At 57.8% G+C, this 18,369-nt stretch overlaps 8 protein-coding genes across 8 annotated transcripts; 4 read left to right on the forward strand and 4 right to left on the reverse strand.

Moving 5' to 3' along the window:
• Nucleotides 1–602: 602 nt before the first annotated feature.
• Nucleotides 603–3,239, forward strand: PSEUBRA_001003 (uncharacterized protein; the record flags this gene model as incomplete). Its single annotated transcript, XM_059464495.1, has 1 exon — nucleotides 603–3,239. One exon carries the CDS (start codon nucleotides 603–605, stop codon nucleotides 3,237–3,239), a length of 2,637 nt encoding a protein of 878 aa, XP_059321105.1.
• A 399-nt stretch (nucleotides 3,240–3,638) lies between these two features.
• Nucleotides 3,639–5,228, forward strand: PSEUBRA_001004 (uncharacterized protein; the record flags this gene model as incomplete). The annotated part of the gene is made up of 2 exons (XM_059464496.1): nucleotides 3,639–4,210; nucleotides 4,778–5,228. 2 exons carry the CDS (start codon nucleotides 3,639–3,641, stop codon nucleotides 5,226–5,228), a joined length of 1,023 nt encoding a protein of 340 aa, XP_059321106.1.
• Nucleotides 5,229–5,386: 158 nt separating this feature from the next.
• On the reverse strand, nucleotides 5,387–5,974 carry PSEUBRA_001005 (EF-hand domain protein; the record flags this gene model as incomplete). Its single annotated transcript, XM_016434317.1, has 1 exon — nucleotides 5,387–5,974. The coding sequence occupies one exon, from the start codon at nucleotides 5,972–5,974 to the stop codon at nucleotides 5,387–5,389; it is 588 nt and encodes a 195-aa protein (XP_016294394.1).
• Nucleotides 5,975–6,427: 453 nt separating this feature from the next.
• Nucleotides 6,428–7,744, forward strand: PSEUBRA_001006 (uncharacterized protein; the record flags this gene model as incomplete). Its single annotated transcript, XM_059464497.1, has 1 exon — nucleotides 6,428–7,744. One exon carries the CDS (start codon nucleotides 6,428–6,430, stop codon nucleotides 7,742–7,744), a length of 1,317 nt encoding a protein of 438 aa, XP_059321107.1.
• Nucleotides 7,745–7,786: 42 nt separating this feature from the next.
• On the reverse strand, nucleotides 7,787–9,187 carry PSEUBRA_001007 (Nicotinate phosphoribosyltransferase family; the record flags this gene model as incomplete). Its single annotated transcript, XM_016434331.2, has 1 exon — nucleotides 7,787–9,187. The coding sequence occupies one exon, from the start codon at nucleotides 9,185–9,187 to the stop codon at nucleotides 7,787–7,789; it is 1,401 nt and encodes a 466-aa protein (XP_016294395.2).
• A 794-nt stretch (nucleotides 9,188–9,981) lies between these two features.
• PSEUBRA_001008 (Lipopolysaccharide-modifying protein) lies at nucleotides 9,982–11,445 on the forward strand (the record flags this gene model as incomplete). Its single annotated transcript, XM_016434288.1, has 1 exon — nucleotides 9,982–11,445. The coding sequence occupies one exon, from the start codon at nucleotides 9,982–9,984 to the stop codon at nucleotides 11,443–11,445; it is 1,464 nt and encodes a 487-aa protein (XP_016294396.1).
• Nucleotides 11,446–11,572: 127 nt separating this feature from the next.
• Nucleotides 11,573–14,695, reverse strand: PSEUBRA_001009 (Transketolase-like, pyrimidine-binding domain protein; the record flags this gene model as incomplete). The annotated part of the gene is made up of 1 exon (XM_016434312.1): nucleotides 11,573–14,695. The coding sequence occupies one exon, from the start codon at nucleotides 14,693–14,695 to the stop codon at nucleotides 11,573–11,575; it is 3,123 nt and encodes a 1,040-aa protein (XP_016294397.1).
• Nucleotides 14,696–16,147: 1,452 nt separating this feature from the next.
• PSEUBRA_001010 (uncharacterized protein) lies at nucleotides 16,148–16,627 on the reverse strand (the record flags this gene model as incomplete). Its single annotated transcript, XM_059464498.1, has 1 exon — nucleotides 16,148–16,627. The coding sequence occupies one exon, from the start codon at nucleotides 16,625–16,627 to the stop codon at nucleotides 16,148–16,150; it is 480 nt and encodes a 159-aa protein (XP_059321108.1).
• Between the last annotated feature and the right edge of the window lie 1,742 nt (nucleotides 16,628–18,369).

Raw genomic sequence — 18,369 nt, forward strand, 5'->3', positions numbered from 1 at the left:
CAGCACGGCCTGTTTCGGAATGTAGGCCAGTCGCCAGGCGTCCTTACGTCAAACTTAGTTCTCGCACGAGGGGGACCCCCGCTGTCCTCTCAGCAACCGCTCCCTCCCGGTATACCCCGGCGCAAAGTCGTCAGGAATCTCGAAAGATCTACCACGAGCTGAAAGGGCCAGCGAGATGAAGTTGCACTTGTAAAGCAGCTCGAAAGGTTCTGCCATGGTCGGCAGCACGAAAGGCCCAGCGAAATGAAGTCGCACAGATAAGCGACCTTCGGTCTTGGTCCAACCACCCACTCGGTCAGCTGCTCATCTGCCCTTTATCTACCCAATCTGGCGTGCTTCCATCCCCCTCCCAGATGTCACAGCCTCATCGGTTAGTTGCCTTCGTTGTCAAACGTTTTCGCCAACTCCTCCACCCGCTCCTTCAGCAGCACCGTTCTCGGTAGCAACGAGATCAGCGTGCGCTCGAGACCTCGTGGCTGCCACGTGCAACGCTTCCATTGTTCGACCCTCCAGAGCGGTCCAAGCGTGCATCCTTCTTGCAAATCCATTCTACGTCTGCGCGGGTCTGCACGGGCCTCACTGGTCGTCAAAAGCGCTCAGAGATGGATGCCTCCTCATCATCAACCGGTCCACCATCCGCACAGGAGGAGCGTCGAGATTCTGCAGCACAGGAAAATTGCGAGGGTTCTCCAGCCGAAACGACTGCGATCACAATCAGTCCGACTGCTGCACACGAGCCGTTGGAAGTGTCTGGTGAGCAGACGCCTCAGACGAACGAGAAGGATTCATCTGAAGCAGCAGTCTGTTCTCCAACCGCACAGGAGACTCGTAGGAGCTCTCCAGCCGTCACGACCTGTCAGGCAAGGAAAGACACTGGATTCGAGCTCGCTACCACACACGAGCCGCCGGAAGTCTCTGGCGAGCAGGCGGACCAGGCGAACGAAAAGGCTTCAACCGAAGCATCAGTCCCTTCTCAAACCGAACAGAAAGATTGCGAGGGCTCTCCGGGCGTCACGATCACACAGGCAAGCACAGCCACCGAAGTCGAGCTCGCTACTCCACACGAACCCTCTCCAGCCAGCAGCGCTGGAGCGACGATAAGCACGGCAAGCCCAGCCACCGAAGTCGAGCCAACTGCCGCACACGAACCACCCGAAATCTCTGGTAAGGTAGACAGCTCGCAGGTGCCCGAGACCGAATCCGCTCCCCAAGAGGCCCTCTGCACTTCAGAGAAGCCGAAGAAGCCAAAGAGGCAGCTCTCCGAGACGCATCTGCAAGCGGTCCGGCAGAACGCGGCCAAAGGCCGGCAGGCCTGGTCCGCGAAGGCTTCTGCTGCTCGAGCCGACCCGAACAGGCCCAAGAGAAAGGTTAGCGAACCCCATCGGGAAGCGCTTCTCCAGAATCTTGCTAAGGCGAGGGAGGCAAGGAGCGACATGGCGCGTCGCAGACAGCGAAGGCGAGCGCAGGGATTGACTGTGAAAGATGATAGGGAAGACGGGATGACTGCAGAGAACGCCGATGGTGGTGTCGAGATCCGCGGAGATCAGCAGCCCAGCGAAACGGCTGACGAAGCGGTCGCAAGTCAAGCAGTCGAGACCAGACAAGAAGTGGTCCAACAGATGACGAGTTCAGCTGTGATACCGAGGTCGCCTCATCCAGCGGCTTACAACGAAGTGATCGCGGGTCGGGCAGACGAAATTGCGCAAGAAGCGGTCGAGTGGATGGCAAGCTCAGCTGCGATGCCGGGATCGCCACATCCCGAGATTGCCAGCGAAGCGATTGCATGTCAGGCAAACGAAGACGGTCAAGAGACGATCCAGCAGATGACAGGCCCGGCGGTGACGCCAGGATCGCCTCAGGCACGTGCTTCTTCGCCGATCTGCTTCACTTGGGCAGACGTGGACCCATCAGAAGAGGAGGACGAGCTTGTGTCGAGTCAAGAGGAGGGATGTCGGCCCAGTCAAGAAGTGAGCTTTCGGCAAGAGACGACCGGGAGTACAGATCATAGCGTGGAAGCCCAGCAGCAAGCTGTCCCACTCGAGCCTATCGCTCAATCGGTTCCAAGTCCCGCCGTTCAGATCACGCTCGAAGCACCGAGGCAGCCCGTGGTGACCGACGATGATGAGCCCAGCCTCTTCATTGAACTCAAGAGGCTGCCTCCGGGGATCAGGTCGCAATATTATAATATTCCGACCAACGATGATCTGCTTCCACCCGTCCGAAAGGGGGTGACGAGCGACATTGTCGAGATCAGCAGCGATAGCGAAGGCGGCGAAGACCTTGATACCGGCACCAAACGACGGGGTCGGCGTCAGATCCAAACTTCAGTCAAGACTACGCGCCGACAGAAGCGGGTGCGTCAGGAGGAGATGCCAGATACTTCTGATGGCGAGTACGAGGAGGAGAACGAAGGCGAGGAGGAGGAGGAGGAGGAGGAGGACGAGGAGGAGGACGAAGGCGAGTACGAAGAGGAGACGGACACATCAGACGAAAGGTGGGGCGAGAAGAGAAAGGCAAGGGCATTAGCTCGAGCGAGGCGTGTAGAGGCGACGCGATCGCTCGCAAAGAGCAAAGTGTCGCCCACCAAACGCAAACGTAAAGTGCAAGCGTCGCCTACGAAAAGGACCCGGCAGAGGCGCGATCCAGAAACAGTCTTCTTGGGTTTCTTCAGCCCGACTCAACCCGAAACGATCACTGCCAAGCGTGGGTTTCGTCGGACCGTGTCGGCGCCCAATGCTAGCAGCAGCCGCGAAACATACCCCGCCGTGGCCGCCAGCTCGAGTCACTCCCAGTCGTCGTCCCAGCAAAGTTACTCCCAATCGTCGTCCCAGTCAACCCGCTATTCTTCGGTATCGTCCACCACGCGAACCACCCCTTCAACGCGAAGTGGGACATTCTCCACCCCTTCGACCTCCTTTTCCACCGCAGCAAGTAGCATCGATCAAAACCTTCTCCAACGCATCGTGCGAGAGGTGTCCGAACGCGTCTACTCGGAGATGGCACCGTCGCTTCAGGGTCGCAGTTTGATACGAAGCGAGTCGGTCAAATCTCAGGTGTACGAGGAGCACTTTCCGGATCTCGAGGAGGACGACGAGCTGGACGACCGACAAGCACGGTCCAGTTCGCCATTTGACCCGCCACAAGGGTCCTACTTGGTTGACGTCAAGGCGGGGATGGAGCGCAACAGAGAGCTGTTCATGCGCTTGTCGGGTTTGCTGCCTGATCAGCCAGAGCGTTAGTCAAGAGGAGGTGCCGCGTGACGACAGCAGCATACGAACTTGCACTCCAGACTGTACATATCAGCGAAAAATACATTGACTTATCAGCTTCGACAAGATATGATTGGGTGTGACTTGACTCGAATTCCAGACGTGGGTATGATGCGTTGACACGCAACACAATGTGACAACACGAGAAGCTTTGCGCTTATGAAGTTTCGTTCCTGCGCACCCACGGGAGCTTGTTTTCCGATATGAAGGCGGATCAACACCCGCGTGCACTTCATGTGCGTTAGATGCTGAGTTGATCATTTGCGTGGACGCTCGGGACAGCGGGTGTATCTTTGAAGTGCCAAGACCTACATAAGGTTGCGTGTCTGATTCTTGAGCCAGCCTCACAATCGCTCAACACACTTCACAATGACCGTCAAGCGCCCCAGCTTCCCGTCCAGGCGAGTCGAATTTATGAAGAGGAACAGGGCGGCCAGAAAGCTAGCTGAGAAGGACAAGCTGGCTCGCGTCAGCTTGCCGAGTCAACATATTGGCAAGATGAACGGGCGCAACGATGCCGCCAAGCTAGGTGAAGACGACGAGACGGATCGCGCCACAATCGACTCGCAAGAGCAAGCAGGCGCGGTGCCAAGCTCAGCCCAGCAGGCTGTCGAGGCACTCCTCACTGATGAAGTCAACACACACACCGTCAGTGATGTCGCTAGGCGAGACGACGACCCCGACTTCGACCCACAGGACATGTGGACTGCGGACATAGCATCGCTTCTGTCCGCCGATCCGACGAACTCGCCCCTCCCGCAACGAGGGCCCTCCAGCACAGCACACACGTCTGCTTCACCTAAGAGCGTCAAGAAGCAGCCCAAGCTCAGACATCTGCTGCACCGCCCGCGGGAGAGGAACAGGGAAGCCAGCATAGGATATTTCTTCCACAAGATCAGGAGGCGCCAGCTGTGGGACACAGAGGTCAAGAAGGAAGAAGCGTCGCCTGACCCAACCCCAGACCACACGCCGGCCCCTGACGTTGCTCATGCTCCACAATTTCGAGGGGTCCCTGTTGAGGGGCGACGTGCTTGCTCGCCAACTGATGAGGTAGAACAGTCTTGCTCACCCATGGACCTGAGTCAGCTGTCGTACGTTGTCGACGTGCCGGGGAGTTTTGAAAGAAGCCAGAGCCTATACTTGCGCCTCGCGGGCGTGAGCCAGGAGGACTACGAGGCGCGTCGGAGGACGCGTGATGACATGGTCTCGGAGCCAAACGCAAGCAGAAAGAGACGTACGACCGAAGAAGGCGGTCCGGCAATGGAAGTCTCGCGCAAACGTCAGAAGATCACGAGAGAAGCAGAGTGCAGTGGTACAGAAAGCCACGGAGGAAGGTCGTATGCAGATCAAGCCAAGTCATAGGCCTGGAGAGAATCAGCAGAACTAAGGGGACAAGCGTCGGTTCACAGGAAGCAATCGCGGCCTGTACACTCGGGAAACACGCTTTCTAGCGTGCCACGGCATCCGGATGCTTATACCTCCTCGGACACCGCCACCGATACGGACAGCCCAAACGAAACGCAGGAAAGCCTCAGCTCCACTGCTCCTACCTCTGCGCCTAGCCCTGCTCCCTTCAATCGAGCCCCACGATTTCCTCCCACACCCTCACCCTCGCCTTCACCATCGCCTCTGTCAGCTGCTGGCCAGCCCACATTGCCTGCCTTCACCTTCCGACCACCAACACCGCTCCTCACTCCACCGTACTCCCTGTCTTCGACCTGCCCTTCTTCTCCAAAGTCGAACGCAATCCTGCAAGACGCTACCGATCTCGCTTCAAGTCTTCACAGCATCAGCACGCAGCTCTCCGAGGCGCTGCTGCAGTACGACCGGCTCTCGTACAATCTCGGCCTCAGAGGTCTACCACAGCTGGAACATGAGGAGAAGATCAACGGCTGCGCTGAGACGATGAGGCAGCTTGCGAGGTGGGGCAACTTGCTGCCTGCGACGCTGCAGAGGTAATTGGAGGGGCAGACGTACAAGTCAAGGGGTCGTCACACGAAACTTGCCGCGGCTGGCCCGAGGTGCAACGAAGCAATACGAAAGCTGAATGCGAGCCAGTGTTCAACAATGAGAGCAAGAGATAGTATACAGGTGTTAGGATTCGAGTCGTGGTGAATCTACTCGATCTCTGCCGGCTCGCTCATCTTGACCGCCTCGGTGAACGCCTTGTAATCGAAGTATTTCCCGCTCTTGTCCATGAATGGCCCACTCAACAATCTGTCGATCTCCCTATCGCTCATCTTATCCCCTACCTGGCTCAACCAAAACCTCAATTCCTGCGCCTCGATGCGACCCACATCCTTTTCATCGAAACACTCGAAGGCCTCCATGAGCACCGACTGGTCGTCCAACTCGGCCAGGTGTTCGCCGAACATGGTGAGGAACTGCGTAAAGTTGACTCCGCCTGAGCTCGAGCCCGGTCGAAAGTAGGCGGAGACGGAAGAGGGGGAGGCGTCAGTGCCGAGGTTGGAGAGCATCGCTGCAACGTCAGCGTGGGAGATGAGCCCGTCCGAGTCCGTGTCGATCATGTTGAAGGCCTCTTTGAAGCCCTGGATCTGTTTGGGGGAGAAGGCCGTGTAGAGAGCCGAAGAGGATTGACGTGGGTGGTTGCCCATCTTACGGCCTAGCGAGGAGGAGGTGGACGAAGAGGCACCGCCGTTCAGGAAGGCCGCCGCTGAAGAGGTTGCGGTGCTGCGCGAGGTCATTGCGACTTTGTGAGTGTGATACGAGGATCGTCCGTGGCTTGTGTATGGGTGAAGGACGAGTTTGTAGAGCGTGTTGATGGTATCGCTGCGTTGGTGTTGTGCGTTGAAGTTGCGATGGACTAGGATGGATCAGTGCTGGTGACGATGGCGACGACAATGATGGTGGTGAAGACAAGAGTGTGCGGGTGGAGTTGGCTGAGCTGCAGGATATGCACACCCTGCGTCTCTTTGGAAAGTGTTGGTCTTTTTGGCCTTGAGTTAGACTCAGGGGCTGTCTCGCTGTTTCAAACAACACTCTCTAAGCGGCGCCTCCCTCACGTGCCAAAAAAAATGTCGCATGTCACTGCATCTGATCTCACAGACTACGATTTTTCTGCACGCGCCAATTTCGAGGTTTTGATGAGAAGCCTTCTCGCGATCCCATGTTGTTCTAGTCCTACCATCATCCGCAACATGTTTCAGACCGCACCGTCTCCCGGTCGAACTGGACCACAGCCGTCGGCGTACGGCTTTGCCACGCCCGTACGAACCCCGTCGACGTCGTACCACAACAATGCGGCGTACTCGCAGGCGTTGACACCTGCCGAATCGAAAGGTGTGCGATTCCAGAACCAGCCTCTTCCGCCCCAAGTGCAGCAGCCCTCGCAACCGCAGCAGCAGCAGCAACAGTCATCTTCAGCTCTGAGTACGACCACAACACCAAACCGATCGCCGTACTACAACGCCGTGTCCGCACCCGCTCCCGCACAAGCACAAACACCAAGTCGAACTGCGGTCACCACTTCAAGCGCTGCTCCCTCCGCAACGCCGTCGAACAAGATCAGCGGCACACGAGCGGTCGTAGCCTCAACAGCAGGCGCCTCTGGCAACTCAGAATCATCGATCGCCCTCGCGCGGCGGATCAAGTGGAACCTGGGCGCGCTGGGCCTGCTCTGGATCGTACCCGCATTCTCGACACGGCCAAGAGACGTATATTGGACGGCGCTGGATCAGATCTACCTACATGTGGGAGGCGAGACTGACGAGCTGGTGGACGGTATCGTTGGGTGGATCCTGTGGGCTGTCAGCGTCATCCTGTTCTTCAACGCGGTCGAAGCAGGCGTGCAGATGTCCCGAGCTTCTCCGCCTACATCCGCACCACAGCAGATCCAAGAGGCGCCGAAGACAGATAGCAAGATGGGACCGGTGCTGGGCATGCACTCGCCCCAGGTGGCCAAGTCGATCAACTTTGTTGCGGCGAGCAGATTGAAGGGGTCGCCCAAGACGAGGACGTCCACTATCGGGGCCGGGTCGCCGATCTCCCGCTCGTCTCCGCAGAGAAGTTCGCCCAGCGGAGGTTCGCCGACTGCACCGACCGACTACTCGCAATTCTCCCCGTCGTTGCGGAGAACATCCAGTCCGTTGCCTTCGCCCTCCAGCGGCGGTGGGTTTGGAAGCAGCTCATCGCGGATGGGCACACCGACTCAAACCGGAGCGGACTACGCAATGGGATTGGGTGCGGGAGCATCGTCTTCGCCACTAGCAGCATTCAGGGCGAGGCACGCCTCGAGGGGGTCGGTCTCGCCGAGCTCGATCCGCGCGCGCTCGATCACCCCTTCCGTCAGCGGCGGTCTGGCAGAGACGAGCCTCAGCTTCGACGATGCCTCCGACGACGTCGACGGCGGGCAGACCTTTTTGGGCGATGAGAGCTTCGAAGTGGATCGAGCGTTGCGGAATCTGCGCAGCTCGTTGGGCGGCGTCTCCTCCACCCCTGCACCGTCTTTCAGGTAGACACACTTCTGAGAATATCTATGTGATCAAATATTGCATGCGTCAAGCATCTTCGACCTCTATCTCGCTCGTTCCACCCAGGGTGATATCCTTGACGACATCCCGACTGAGATGCGTCGATGTTGGAATGCCGAACCTCCTCTTGACAGCGAGGACCTCTGCCGGATCGCCCGTGTTTTTCGTCAGCTCATCCGAGATCTTCACCACCGGCTTGCCCTCTACACTATCCAGCTTGATAACGATGTTGAGTGGCTTACTCTTCTCCTCGCCTTCCCGTTTGCGAAAATCATTCGTAAAGCTGGTTCCTACACCGAAGCCAGCACCGATGCCGATCTCTTTCGAGTACTGTGCGAGTTCGAGACATCGTTCGACATCCAATCCGTCCGAGTAGATGACGACCTTGGTGCTGGGATCCACGCCAATGCTGCGATACGCCTGGAGGGCTTTTTGGGCAAAAGCCTTGCTATCGCCACTGTCCTGTCGCAACCCTCGCCAGCGTTTGGCGATCTCGATGCCGGCTGGGTTGTCGAGGAGGTCGGCCCAGAAGACATTTGTCGAGAACGTATCGGTGAGCGCGATGGTGAGGTCGTGCGTCGGGCTGTTGGGTACGAAATCGGGTGGGGAGTAGACAGCGTCCCAGAGCTGGAGAGCGGTGAGATTCGAATGGGCGTATCCCTCGAGTGCTGCAACGGCCATGGTCCATTCGTGTGCTACCGTTCCGATGGGGACCAGATCGAAGAGGTGGGCGAAATGCACATTTGAGGTTCCCAACAGCTTGCCTGATGTTGAGGAGGAGGAAGAGGCTGCGTCGCCGGCGACGAGACCCTCCAGAACGAGCCTGTGCGTTTGATAGGAGCGCCGTCTGCGAGTGCCAAACTCGGAATAGCGGATGCCTTGCGAGGTGAGCTGTGTCGCTTTTCGTTGAGCCTGCTCGAACTGCCCCTCGAGCGACCACTCGGTATCCACAGTGGAGAAATACACCTCTGAAACGATCGCCATCAACGGCACCTCGTAGAAGATCACATCGCTCCACACACCCTGCACCTTGAGACTCAAATCCCCCCACTCTCCGTCTGTCGCAACAAAGTCGACCGACACTTGGTTGGCCGGGTCGAACCGGAACGCCTCTAGGTAATCCAAGTAGTCTTTACGCAGATACGGACATGTCTTTTCCAACCATGCCCGTTCATCCTTCTCCAGCTTCAGATGGACCAGCTTCTCGATGTGGCCGCGGATACGATCGACAGCAGTACGGGTGAACTTCATGGTGGACGCTGCTCGGTTGGTGAAGCGGTAGGCGACGCGGGTGTGCGGGTAGTGGCGCAGGACGGCCTGCTGCATCGTGAGCTTGTATAGGTCCGTATCGAGGATGCTGCGGATGGGCGAGGCGTCAGGACCATCTTTGGCGATGGGCGCGCTGAATGGCGCCTGTGTCGCAGACATGATGCGGGTGGCAGGGGTGACGGTGAGGAGGATGCAAGAAGCCAGGAAGATGGGTCTTGGCAAGCGGTGGAGGTGACTCGTGCGTGTTCCTTGCAGCAGCTGTCAGATAGCGTTGAGGAGCGACTCACAAGCACCGGCGAATTGGCTCAAGATGTTAGACCAGCAATACGGTTGAGAACAATTGAAAATGCAGCTGAGCCAAGAGAGACATCAGCAGGGCGAGCTTTGTTTGGTGTTGACCGACAGATGCCAAGGCAGCAGCAGCCAAGCAGCCTCGTGTCTAGCTCAGCCTGCACCTCGGAATTTCTTGAAACTGCTCGCCTGGCCACGCTGCGGTCTGCTGATGAAAGTGCGCAGGATGGCCGACAGCTGCTCTTTCATTTTGGCTCAAGCTCAGACCAGCTCGATGCGAATTTCATGACAATCGACTTGCATCTGCATCTCAGTCTTGACAACCATCTCTTTCCGCCATCATTGGCTGGTCTTCCGCTTCGATACATTTCTCCTCCTTCGTCGCCTTTACTACAGACATCGCGCTTTCTGACACGCATCATCGGCGCATCTCAGGGCTGCTCCAGTACGACTTCGGATTGTCATACCCACACGCAGAGCAGCGCTAGCTCAATCAGAACCGACCTGCAGCTGTCCAGCTCATCTGACCTCCGTCTCAGAACGGAACGCGCCCCTGCAGCCCACTCTGCACCCTCGACCCTGATCCACCAAGCGATGATTCCGTGATCCATCGCGGCCGCCTCTGCGACATATCACCACATCCACCCTCACAGTCGCTCATCATGTCGAGTCTCTTCAACAAGTACGTGCGCGTGCCCACCAGCTCGACACTTCCGACCTCAACATCAGATACGCGCGGCTCCTCATCAGGTTTTGGCCGCGCACGCACACGATGGGCTCTGATCGGCGCGGCGCTCTTCGCGCTCCTCCTCTTCTTCGGTCTCGCCTCGTCCGATTCGGCCGCCTCAGCGACGATCAAGGCGAAAGCCGGCCAATATGCAGGTCGACTCCCGTGGTCCTCCCCGTCCAAACCTACCGGCTTCTCCAGCGTCACCGATGTCGACGGCTCCGAGTTTTCTCGCTGGATCAACGGCTCCGGTCGCACCGATTTGCGGTACGATTCGCCGTTCAACCCCGAAGACCTCACGCTCACCGAAGACGAATGCGATGCCTTCTTCCCCGGTCTCTGGAAGGAAATCGATCGCAGCGTCGAATACTACACCGAGCATCCGATGACGGCCGAGTATCTGGACAAGGTGTGTGACGATGGCATCTGGTCGCATGCGCGCGTGGTGATCCACAACAATCGTGTTCACCTGAAATACTTTCAGCAGTCGGCTTTCACGAGAGTCAACTCGGCGTTGGCGTTGCTGGATCAGGCGGTGATGGCCGCGAGGGAGAAGTTGCCCGATGCCGAATTTTGTCTCAGTGCCAACGATTGGGGGTCCATGGGCAAGTTTTCGCTCGATCGAGCACCCTATCTCGTCGATCTGTGGTTGATGCCTGACTACGGCTTCTACAGCTGGCCGGAACCTGGGATCGGCTCCTACACAAACCATCGAGAAAAGACGCTTGCGATCGATCAGAAGGTCCCCTGGAGCAAAAAGATCGGTAAACTCTTCTGGCGCGGGGCGATGGGCGTTGGCACTGCCGATAGAAAAGCCTTGCTCGCAGCTAGCAAAGGTCAACCTTGGTCCGACGTGGAACCTCTCGATTGGGCCAATCGCAAAGGCTTTGTGACAATGGAAGACCACTGCAAGTGGAAATACCACGCCTTCCCCGAAGGCATGACCTACTCCGGTCGTCTCCGTTACCTTCAAAACTGTCGCTCGGTCATTGTGACCCATGAACCAAGATGGATTCAACACTGGACGCATCTCTACAACGCCGATCCCACTTCGCCGGATCAGAACATCGTTTTTGTACCGGAGTACACGGGCGAAGATCCAGGCGTCGAGGTCGAGGATGAACGAGGCAACGTGTATAGGGATCGAACGTGGATGCGATTGCCCGAGGTCATGGACGCGTTGTTGGCCGATGATGACAAGGCGAAACGCATCGCGGATAACCAGTGGAGTTACTTTAGAGAGAGATACGTCAGTCCCGCTAGTGCGGCGTGTTACTGGAGGAAGGCCATCAAGGCTTATGCGGGTGTCCAGCAGTTTAAGGTCAATTATACCGGCACAGAGACGAGCTACGAGAGCTTTATTTTGCTGGGGAACAAGTTGCAGGGTATCCCGCAATAGGATTCGCAATCGTCATTTCTTTCTCAGTTGCTCTCGATTGCGTGTGCCGGATGTGATACTCTGAGGAAGAGACAAAGGGAACACGATCATTGGAAAAGTGTGGAACAAAGCCCGGCGTATATCGACTCTACATGTGATCTCCATCCGACGCCTTCCTCTCGAGGTCAAAAGCGTCCTTCAAGTACGCAGCGACCTCGGCCTTATGAGCGATCTTGGAACCGGTCGCCACCGAGCTGCTAGGCGGCCTACTTGCCAGGATCACAATATCGTTCTTGTGGTGCTGCGTATGCCTGCACGCCGTCCTCAGTCGGGGCTGCAGATAGCTCCAAGCACCGTTGTTCAACGGCTCCTCCTGGCAGAAGACCAGATCGGCGTTGGGATACTTGTCCAGCGCCTGCACCACCGCCTCGTAGTGCAAGGGGGAGAGCTGCTCGATCCTCGAAATGGCGACATCCTTGATGTTGTTCTCGCGTCGGTGCTTGAGGAGCTCAAAGTAGGTTTGGCCGAACGTGAGGATGTGACGCTTGATCTGGTCGGGAGCGACCAGCTCGTCCTTGCCCTCGGAAGCGTGGGGCTCGGGAATGAATCGCTGGAAGCCAGTGCCAGGCAGGAAGTCCTCGATGCTCGATCGCGCTTCCGGATGACGCAGCAGCGACTTGGAGAAGAAGTTGACCAAAGGCTTGCGGAAGTCGCGGTGCACCTGGCGACGGAGCGCGTGGAAGTAGTTGGCAGGCGTCGTGCAGTAGATGACGGCCATGTTCGAGTCCTGGTGCTGACGGTTGCTGCGTTCAGGGGTGGGGAACTTGAAGGGGTGGTCGTCGCACAGCTGTAGGAATCGCTCGATACGCGCCGACGAGTGCTCGGGGCCCTGGCCGTCGTAACCGTGGGGCAGGTTGAGCACCAGACCGGTTCGCTGCAGCCACTTGCGCTCACCCGAGGCGATGAACTGGTCGATGATGCACTGCGCGTTGTTGGCAAAGTCACCGAACTGCGCCTCCCAGATGGTCAGGTTCTGAGGCGAGACGAGCGAGAAGCCCAGCTCGAAACCCATGCATCCGAACTCGGAGAGCGACGAGTTGCAGACGACGAAGGGCGCCTGACCCTCACCGACGTGCTGGAGAGGCGTGTAGGTGCCCTCGTTCTCCTGGTCGTGCAGCACCGAGTGACGCTGGGAGAAGGTACCACGCTCCACATCTTGACCCGAGAGACGGACGTAGTTGCCCTCGAGGGCGAGCGAACCAAAGGCAAGCGCCTCACCGGTGCTCATATCGATGTTCTGTCCCTCCTCGACCGTCTTCAAGCGCGTCTTGAGGATACGGCCCAGGTTGCGGTGCACGGTAAAGTCCTCGGGGTAGGTGGAAATGGTCTTGCCAATGTGCTTGAGCGTCTCCTCCTTGACACCAGTGTCCTTGTGGTCGAGGATCTGCTCGGCGAGCTCCTTGGGCGAAGGGAAGCCCTCCCAAGCGCTCGAGAGCCACTCGCGCTCCTCTGGCTTGTAGTTCTTGCTCTTGTCAAAGGCCTCCTCGAGCATGCCCCACACCCACTTCTGGTGCTCCTCGATGTCCGACTTGGTGAAGCTGCCTTCCTCGACGAGTTGGGCGGCGTACTTGGTGAGGGTGGGCTCCTGCTTGGCGATGGCGGCGTACATACGGGGCTGGGTGAACGAGGGCTGGTCCGTCTCGTTGTGTCCGTGCCTTCGGTAGCAGACAATGTCAATGACAACGTCCTTCTTGTAGGTGGCACGCCAGTCGGCAGCGAGCTGCGAGACGAAGGTGACAGCCTCGACGTCGTCACCGTTGACGTGGAAGATGGGAGCGTCGATCGACTTGGCAATGTCCGAGGGGTAAGGGGTGGAACGAGCGAATCGAGGGTCGGTGGTGAAACCAATCTGGTTGTTGACGACGATGTGGACGGTTCCGCCGGTGGCGTAGTTGGGGAGGTTGTACATGCCCATGGTCTCGTAGACGACACCCTGACCGGCGAAAGCAGCATCACCGTGCATGAGGAGCGCCAGGGACGAGGTGTGTTCCGAGTCCTTAGCAAAGTCCTGGAGGGCACGGGTCTTGCCGAGAACGACGGGGTCTTCGGCCTCGAGATGCGAAGGGTTGGCGACGAGCGAGAGGGCGACCTTCTTGCCCGAAGGAGTGGGTCGGACGTAGTTCGCGCCGAGATGGTACTTGACGTCTCCTCCGCCCTCTCCGTCGTCCTCCTTGGCGGCGAACTGGTGGAGAATACCCTCGATGGGCCTGCGAATGACGTTGGCGAGCACGTTGAGACGGCCGCGGTGTGGCATACCGATGGTGACGCTCTCGACACCGTGCTCGACGGATCGGTCAATGAGCGTCTTGAGACCGGGGATGAGCGACTCACCACCCTCAAGACCGAAACGCTTCTCGTTGGGGTACTTGGAGGCGATGAAGCGCTCGAGCGAGTCGGACCAGATCAAACGGTCGAGGATGGTGCGCTTCTCCTCGACAGAGTACTTGAAAGGCTCGGGCGTCTCGATGCGCTCTCGGAGCCAGTCGCACTTTTCGCGGTCGGGGATGTGGACGTACTGAACGCCGATGGAGCCGCAGTACATGCGCTTGCAGGCATCGATGATCTCGCGGATGGTGAGCTCCTGGATGCCGTTGTTGACAAAGTTGGGGAGGAGACCGGGACCGAGGCGCATCTTGCGGTCGAGGTCGGACTCGGACCAGCCGTAGTGCTCGATCTTGAGCTCTTCGGGAACGTTAGGGTCAAGGTCGGGGTCGAGAATGCCGAGAGGGTCGAGACGGGCGATGCGGTGACCACGGACCTGGTAAGCTCGGACGAGGAGTTGAAGCTTGAGGTGGTCATCGACGGCCTCGCTGGAGCCGCCGAAGCTGGAGACGTCGACGGGAGGAGCCTCCATGGGAAGAGGCATGAGGGTCGGGGGAGCACGGTAGGCCTGCTCGCTGGGAAGACCCTTTGCAAGGCCGCTGAAGTAGACATCCCAAGAAGCGTGTACGGAAGAGGGGTCCTTCTTCCAGAGCTTGTGCATCTCCTCGGCGTAGTAGGCGTTGGTGGTGTTGATGAAGGTGTCGTTTCCGGAAGGAGCCTGGGGCTTGGCAGGAGCGGGGCTAGCCTGTTGGGACTTGGACGAAGACTGGTAGTATCGGAGAGAAGCGCTCAACGAGGAGGGCTTTGCGATACGAGCCGAGGCGGAAGGGAGAGTGGAAGCCCTCCAAGCCGCACGGGGCATGGATCGCGAGGCGATGTTTCGCAACATGACTGCCAAACCAGACCGAGGTCTTAGTTTACAATTGCGGGTGGAGTGTGGTCAGTGACCCGTGTCGACGAAGGATGCGCTATCCAGAAGGAGTGCACCGATGTCGAGGAGATGAAATGCAAGGCCGTGCGCTACTACGGCTTGACGCAGAGGGAGGGTCGTGATGATGGTGAGGGATGGATGAGGTGGCGGGATCAGAAGGAAGGAGCGATGGCTGAGGAGGAGGAGGAAGAAGGAGCTTTCCTTGGCTCAGTTGTGGAGGAATTGCTGAGACGATTTCTGGTTGGAGCGCCGCTTTGGACCAGCGCAGCACAGCAAACACAAGCAAGAGCCAACACCGAGCGGAAGAGTGAGACCGAGGGAACAAGGGTTTTCCACTCGATTTTCTTCCTCTTTTGCCGCTCCAAGATCGACTGGAATTTCTGGCTTGACCATCAGCCCCCTCAGTCATCTGACCCGCTTGGCACTCGCAAGTCCCAGCATAACCTTCGTATACTTCACAGAGACCATCAGTCACGCTGCTTTGGGATTGGACAGGCAGTGCTTCATGATCAGAAACGAGCAAGAGTGAGCGCAGAGGTTTTGGCGCTCAACGTTTCAAGAAGCTGTGGGTAGTGCTTGAGAGAAAACAACACCACGAGCTGTGGCAGCGAGCGGAAAGAAGCGAACCAACCATGACCCTTGTTGGCATTGCAATTCGCCGGTCCTGTGCACGAGTCATGGGGTCTCGGTCTGCTATGCTCCGCCATTTCCTGAGACGACCGGGAGCTCAAGCTGTGCGGCTTGTATGTCCACTATTCGCCGGCGACAAAGGGCGGGAGCAAGATTCGAGGAAAGCAGCAAGTTCGCCTTTACGGAATCATCCGTCCGCTCATCCATCCCTGTCCATTCGGATTTGTTAGCCCGATGAGCTCCTGCTAGTCAGCTTCAGCAAGTGTTCTTGAGCAGGTTGAGCCTCATACGAACGACCACAGTCTTCCGTCAAGTGTTGTAAGAGATGTCGTGCGTGCTCGTGACCGTCGTAGAAGAGGAGCGAGGACCTCTAGAAGGAACACCGCGAAGTCAAGCTAGGAAAGGGGCTGAGGAGCGCGTCAGAAGCTCCAGAGCGCGGCTCAGGGTCTTGGGTCGATCACCTGGCGCGCAGCAAATCTTGCTTTCGACGGAGACATCCGCGCCTGCCCCGAGGAAAACTGATGATCTAACAAGCCTGACTTTCACGGAACGTGCACCACTTCCGCGCCCAACTGCCGTTCCTGTGGGCTGTCCCTCCCAGTCTCCATCACGGTCATGAATCGGCGGCAAGCGACCTGGGTGTGACGCCGACCGAGAAGCGGCGGTCTGAGGGAGGCAAGTGCGGACTTGATTCTAAAAGCTAGTAGGTGGATCTGGACAGGGACCTGCTCTACCGGCTCATGCTCCAGTCGAGCGAGGCCAGGTACGACTACGCCTTCTTCAGTTGCCTCTTTGTTTGGCGTTCGAGCCCACTCCGACACCCAACACGAACAAGGCTCTCACCAGAGCAATCACTGAGTATCCAGCCACATTGCCCCAGTCTTGTCCGCTCCAGCCTGCGACGGCAGGGCTTCCGTTTCGCATCGCGAGCTCCTGCAGGAAGCCACGGATCATGAACAGGTCCTGCAGAAAGACGCCGCCGACAAGACCCTTCCAGACTACCAGATCGTGAGGTCGGTAGATGAGCAGGTAGACGTTGACAAAGGCGAGAGCGGCAAAGAAGCCAGACGTGCAGTCGAGCAACACGTGGGTTTCGAGGTTGATGGGCGATGTGGGATGCGGTGTAAAGTTGCCCAGTGCCTGCAGCGGGTTCAGGACGTTGAAAGCGATGCCCATGACAGGCAGCGCAATGTCGAGGATGGCAAAGATGACACGGTATGCCAAAGGCATCCGTTGCGTCGTATTCGGACTCGTAGACATGATGGGCGGTGGAGTCTTTGCGGGTCTTGATGCTCCTCACAGACCGTCCAATCTGCTGAAGGAAGATGAAGACAGAAGGGAAGCAGGTATGAAGGATACTATGAGCCTGTTCGCAATGTTGTTAACGACGCTTGCTTCCGTCTGTCTGAATCTTTGCTCCTGGCGCTGCGAGACAGGCTGACAGGCTAGGAAGTAAAGGCTTGGCGTGGCCGCGCGACTCAGCCAGCCACGTAGCGTCAATTAAGAATCCGCGGAGCTTGTAGCGGGGTCCATCACGTGCTGCTCGGAACACCATCATCCTCCTGGACTGGTCTAGGTGTGGCTGCCAGCCTAAACCTGTACAATTTGACATGACGACGCAAAGCCAGCCGCTCAGACGGCTTCTATATAATAAGTCAGCGCGGTCAGGGTCCTGCAGGCGTCGCCGACCACGCCGATTGCCTACTAGCTCAGAAAGGTGGGCTGGACCTCCTCTGCTTGCGAGAGGACAGCAGCGTCAAAGCTATGGACCGGATTGCACCGCTTGCCACTGTCCCCGGTAATGACCACAGCCACTGTCGTCAGCAGCTTCTGTTACATTGTGGTTGCTGGCGAATAAGGTGTCATGCGCGACTCAAGATAGCCCTCGATCATCTTGACCGGTTGACCCGCCAAGACTGCTTTTGATGCGCCCTTGTCCGGCCTGAGAGTGGTGCATATCACGTGTCACAGCTGCTGCGCCGACGTCAAGGTCAAGGTCAACGTCAACTAGGAGTGGTGCCTACATGAGACAACGACCGAGGCTCAGTATGCTGTAAGTGACAGGCGATGCTTCTAGATTTGCTACAGCGGAGTGACGATATGGATTTGCGCTGTCACTCGGACGACCAGCAGCATGGCAAAGCGAAGCGAGGCAAAGAGCGCGTGAGTGGCGCAGTTTGCGCCCTTTACAAAATCAATTTGACCCGCGTCTAAATGCTCTCATTTGAGTTGGGCTCGAGTGTATTTTTGCAGCTGCGCTTTCGTCATTGGTGCAGATTTGAGCTGCAGGGCCCATTCTCCGCTCGTACTCGCTGCACTCCACCTCTCTGCTCCTGGAATTGTCCGCGATTGAAGCTCATTCGACTGCTCTGCTGCCCCTTTCGTCTAGCGAGCGCGCTGATGCATCACTTTGGATGAACGCCGCCTGCCCTTTGGATTTGTGCGCTCTGCTGCCTTTGAATCTCAATCTGGCTCGCTCGTTCGGTCTCTCAGCGGTCACTACTGACTTACTCTTCGCTTGGAGCAGAGAGAGAGCTCTCTTGTTCTCCTCGCTCTGTCTCTCACACCCACTTACGCTTTGTGGTCTAGCCTTTCTAGACGATCCACTCTGCTGGCGGCTGCGCTTCACTCCTTCCTCGCTATCCTTTAGCAAAGGTGACGACTTCTCCACGTTTGGTCCATCAGATCCTCATCCTTCCATCTCGACTTCAACACAGCCAACCTTGTATCGTCTCGTCTCTTCCATTCACGCCGCATCTCCATCTCGCATCTCGTCATTCGCCTCCTTCCGACTCTCTCAGATCCGGCTACTCCAGTACAATCGCAATCCTCTTGATTAACTTACATCCCGTCTTGTCCGCCACCGAACAAGCTGCCATCCTCGCTCGCATCCTCGTCCAGCATCGCTACTAATCACCAACCCACCCGTGCTTCGTGCTGCTACGTCTTTCATACCGCCTCGATCGACCAATCCGCCACACGTTCAACCCAGTCAGTGACTC

Source organism: Kalmanozyma brasiliensis, assembly GCF_000497045.1.
Source record: "Kalmanozyma brasiliensis GHG001 unplaced genomic scaffold PSEUBRA_SCAF11, whole genome shotgun sequence".
NCBI lineage: Eukaryota > Fungi > Basidiomycota > Ustilaginomycetes > Ustilaginales > Kalmanozyma > Kalmanozyma brasiliensis.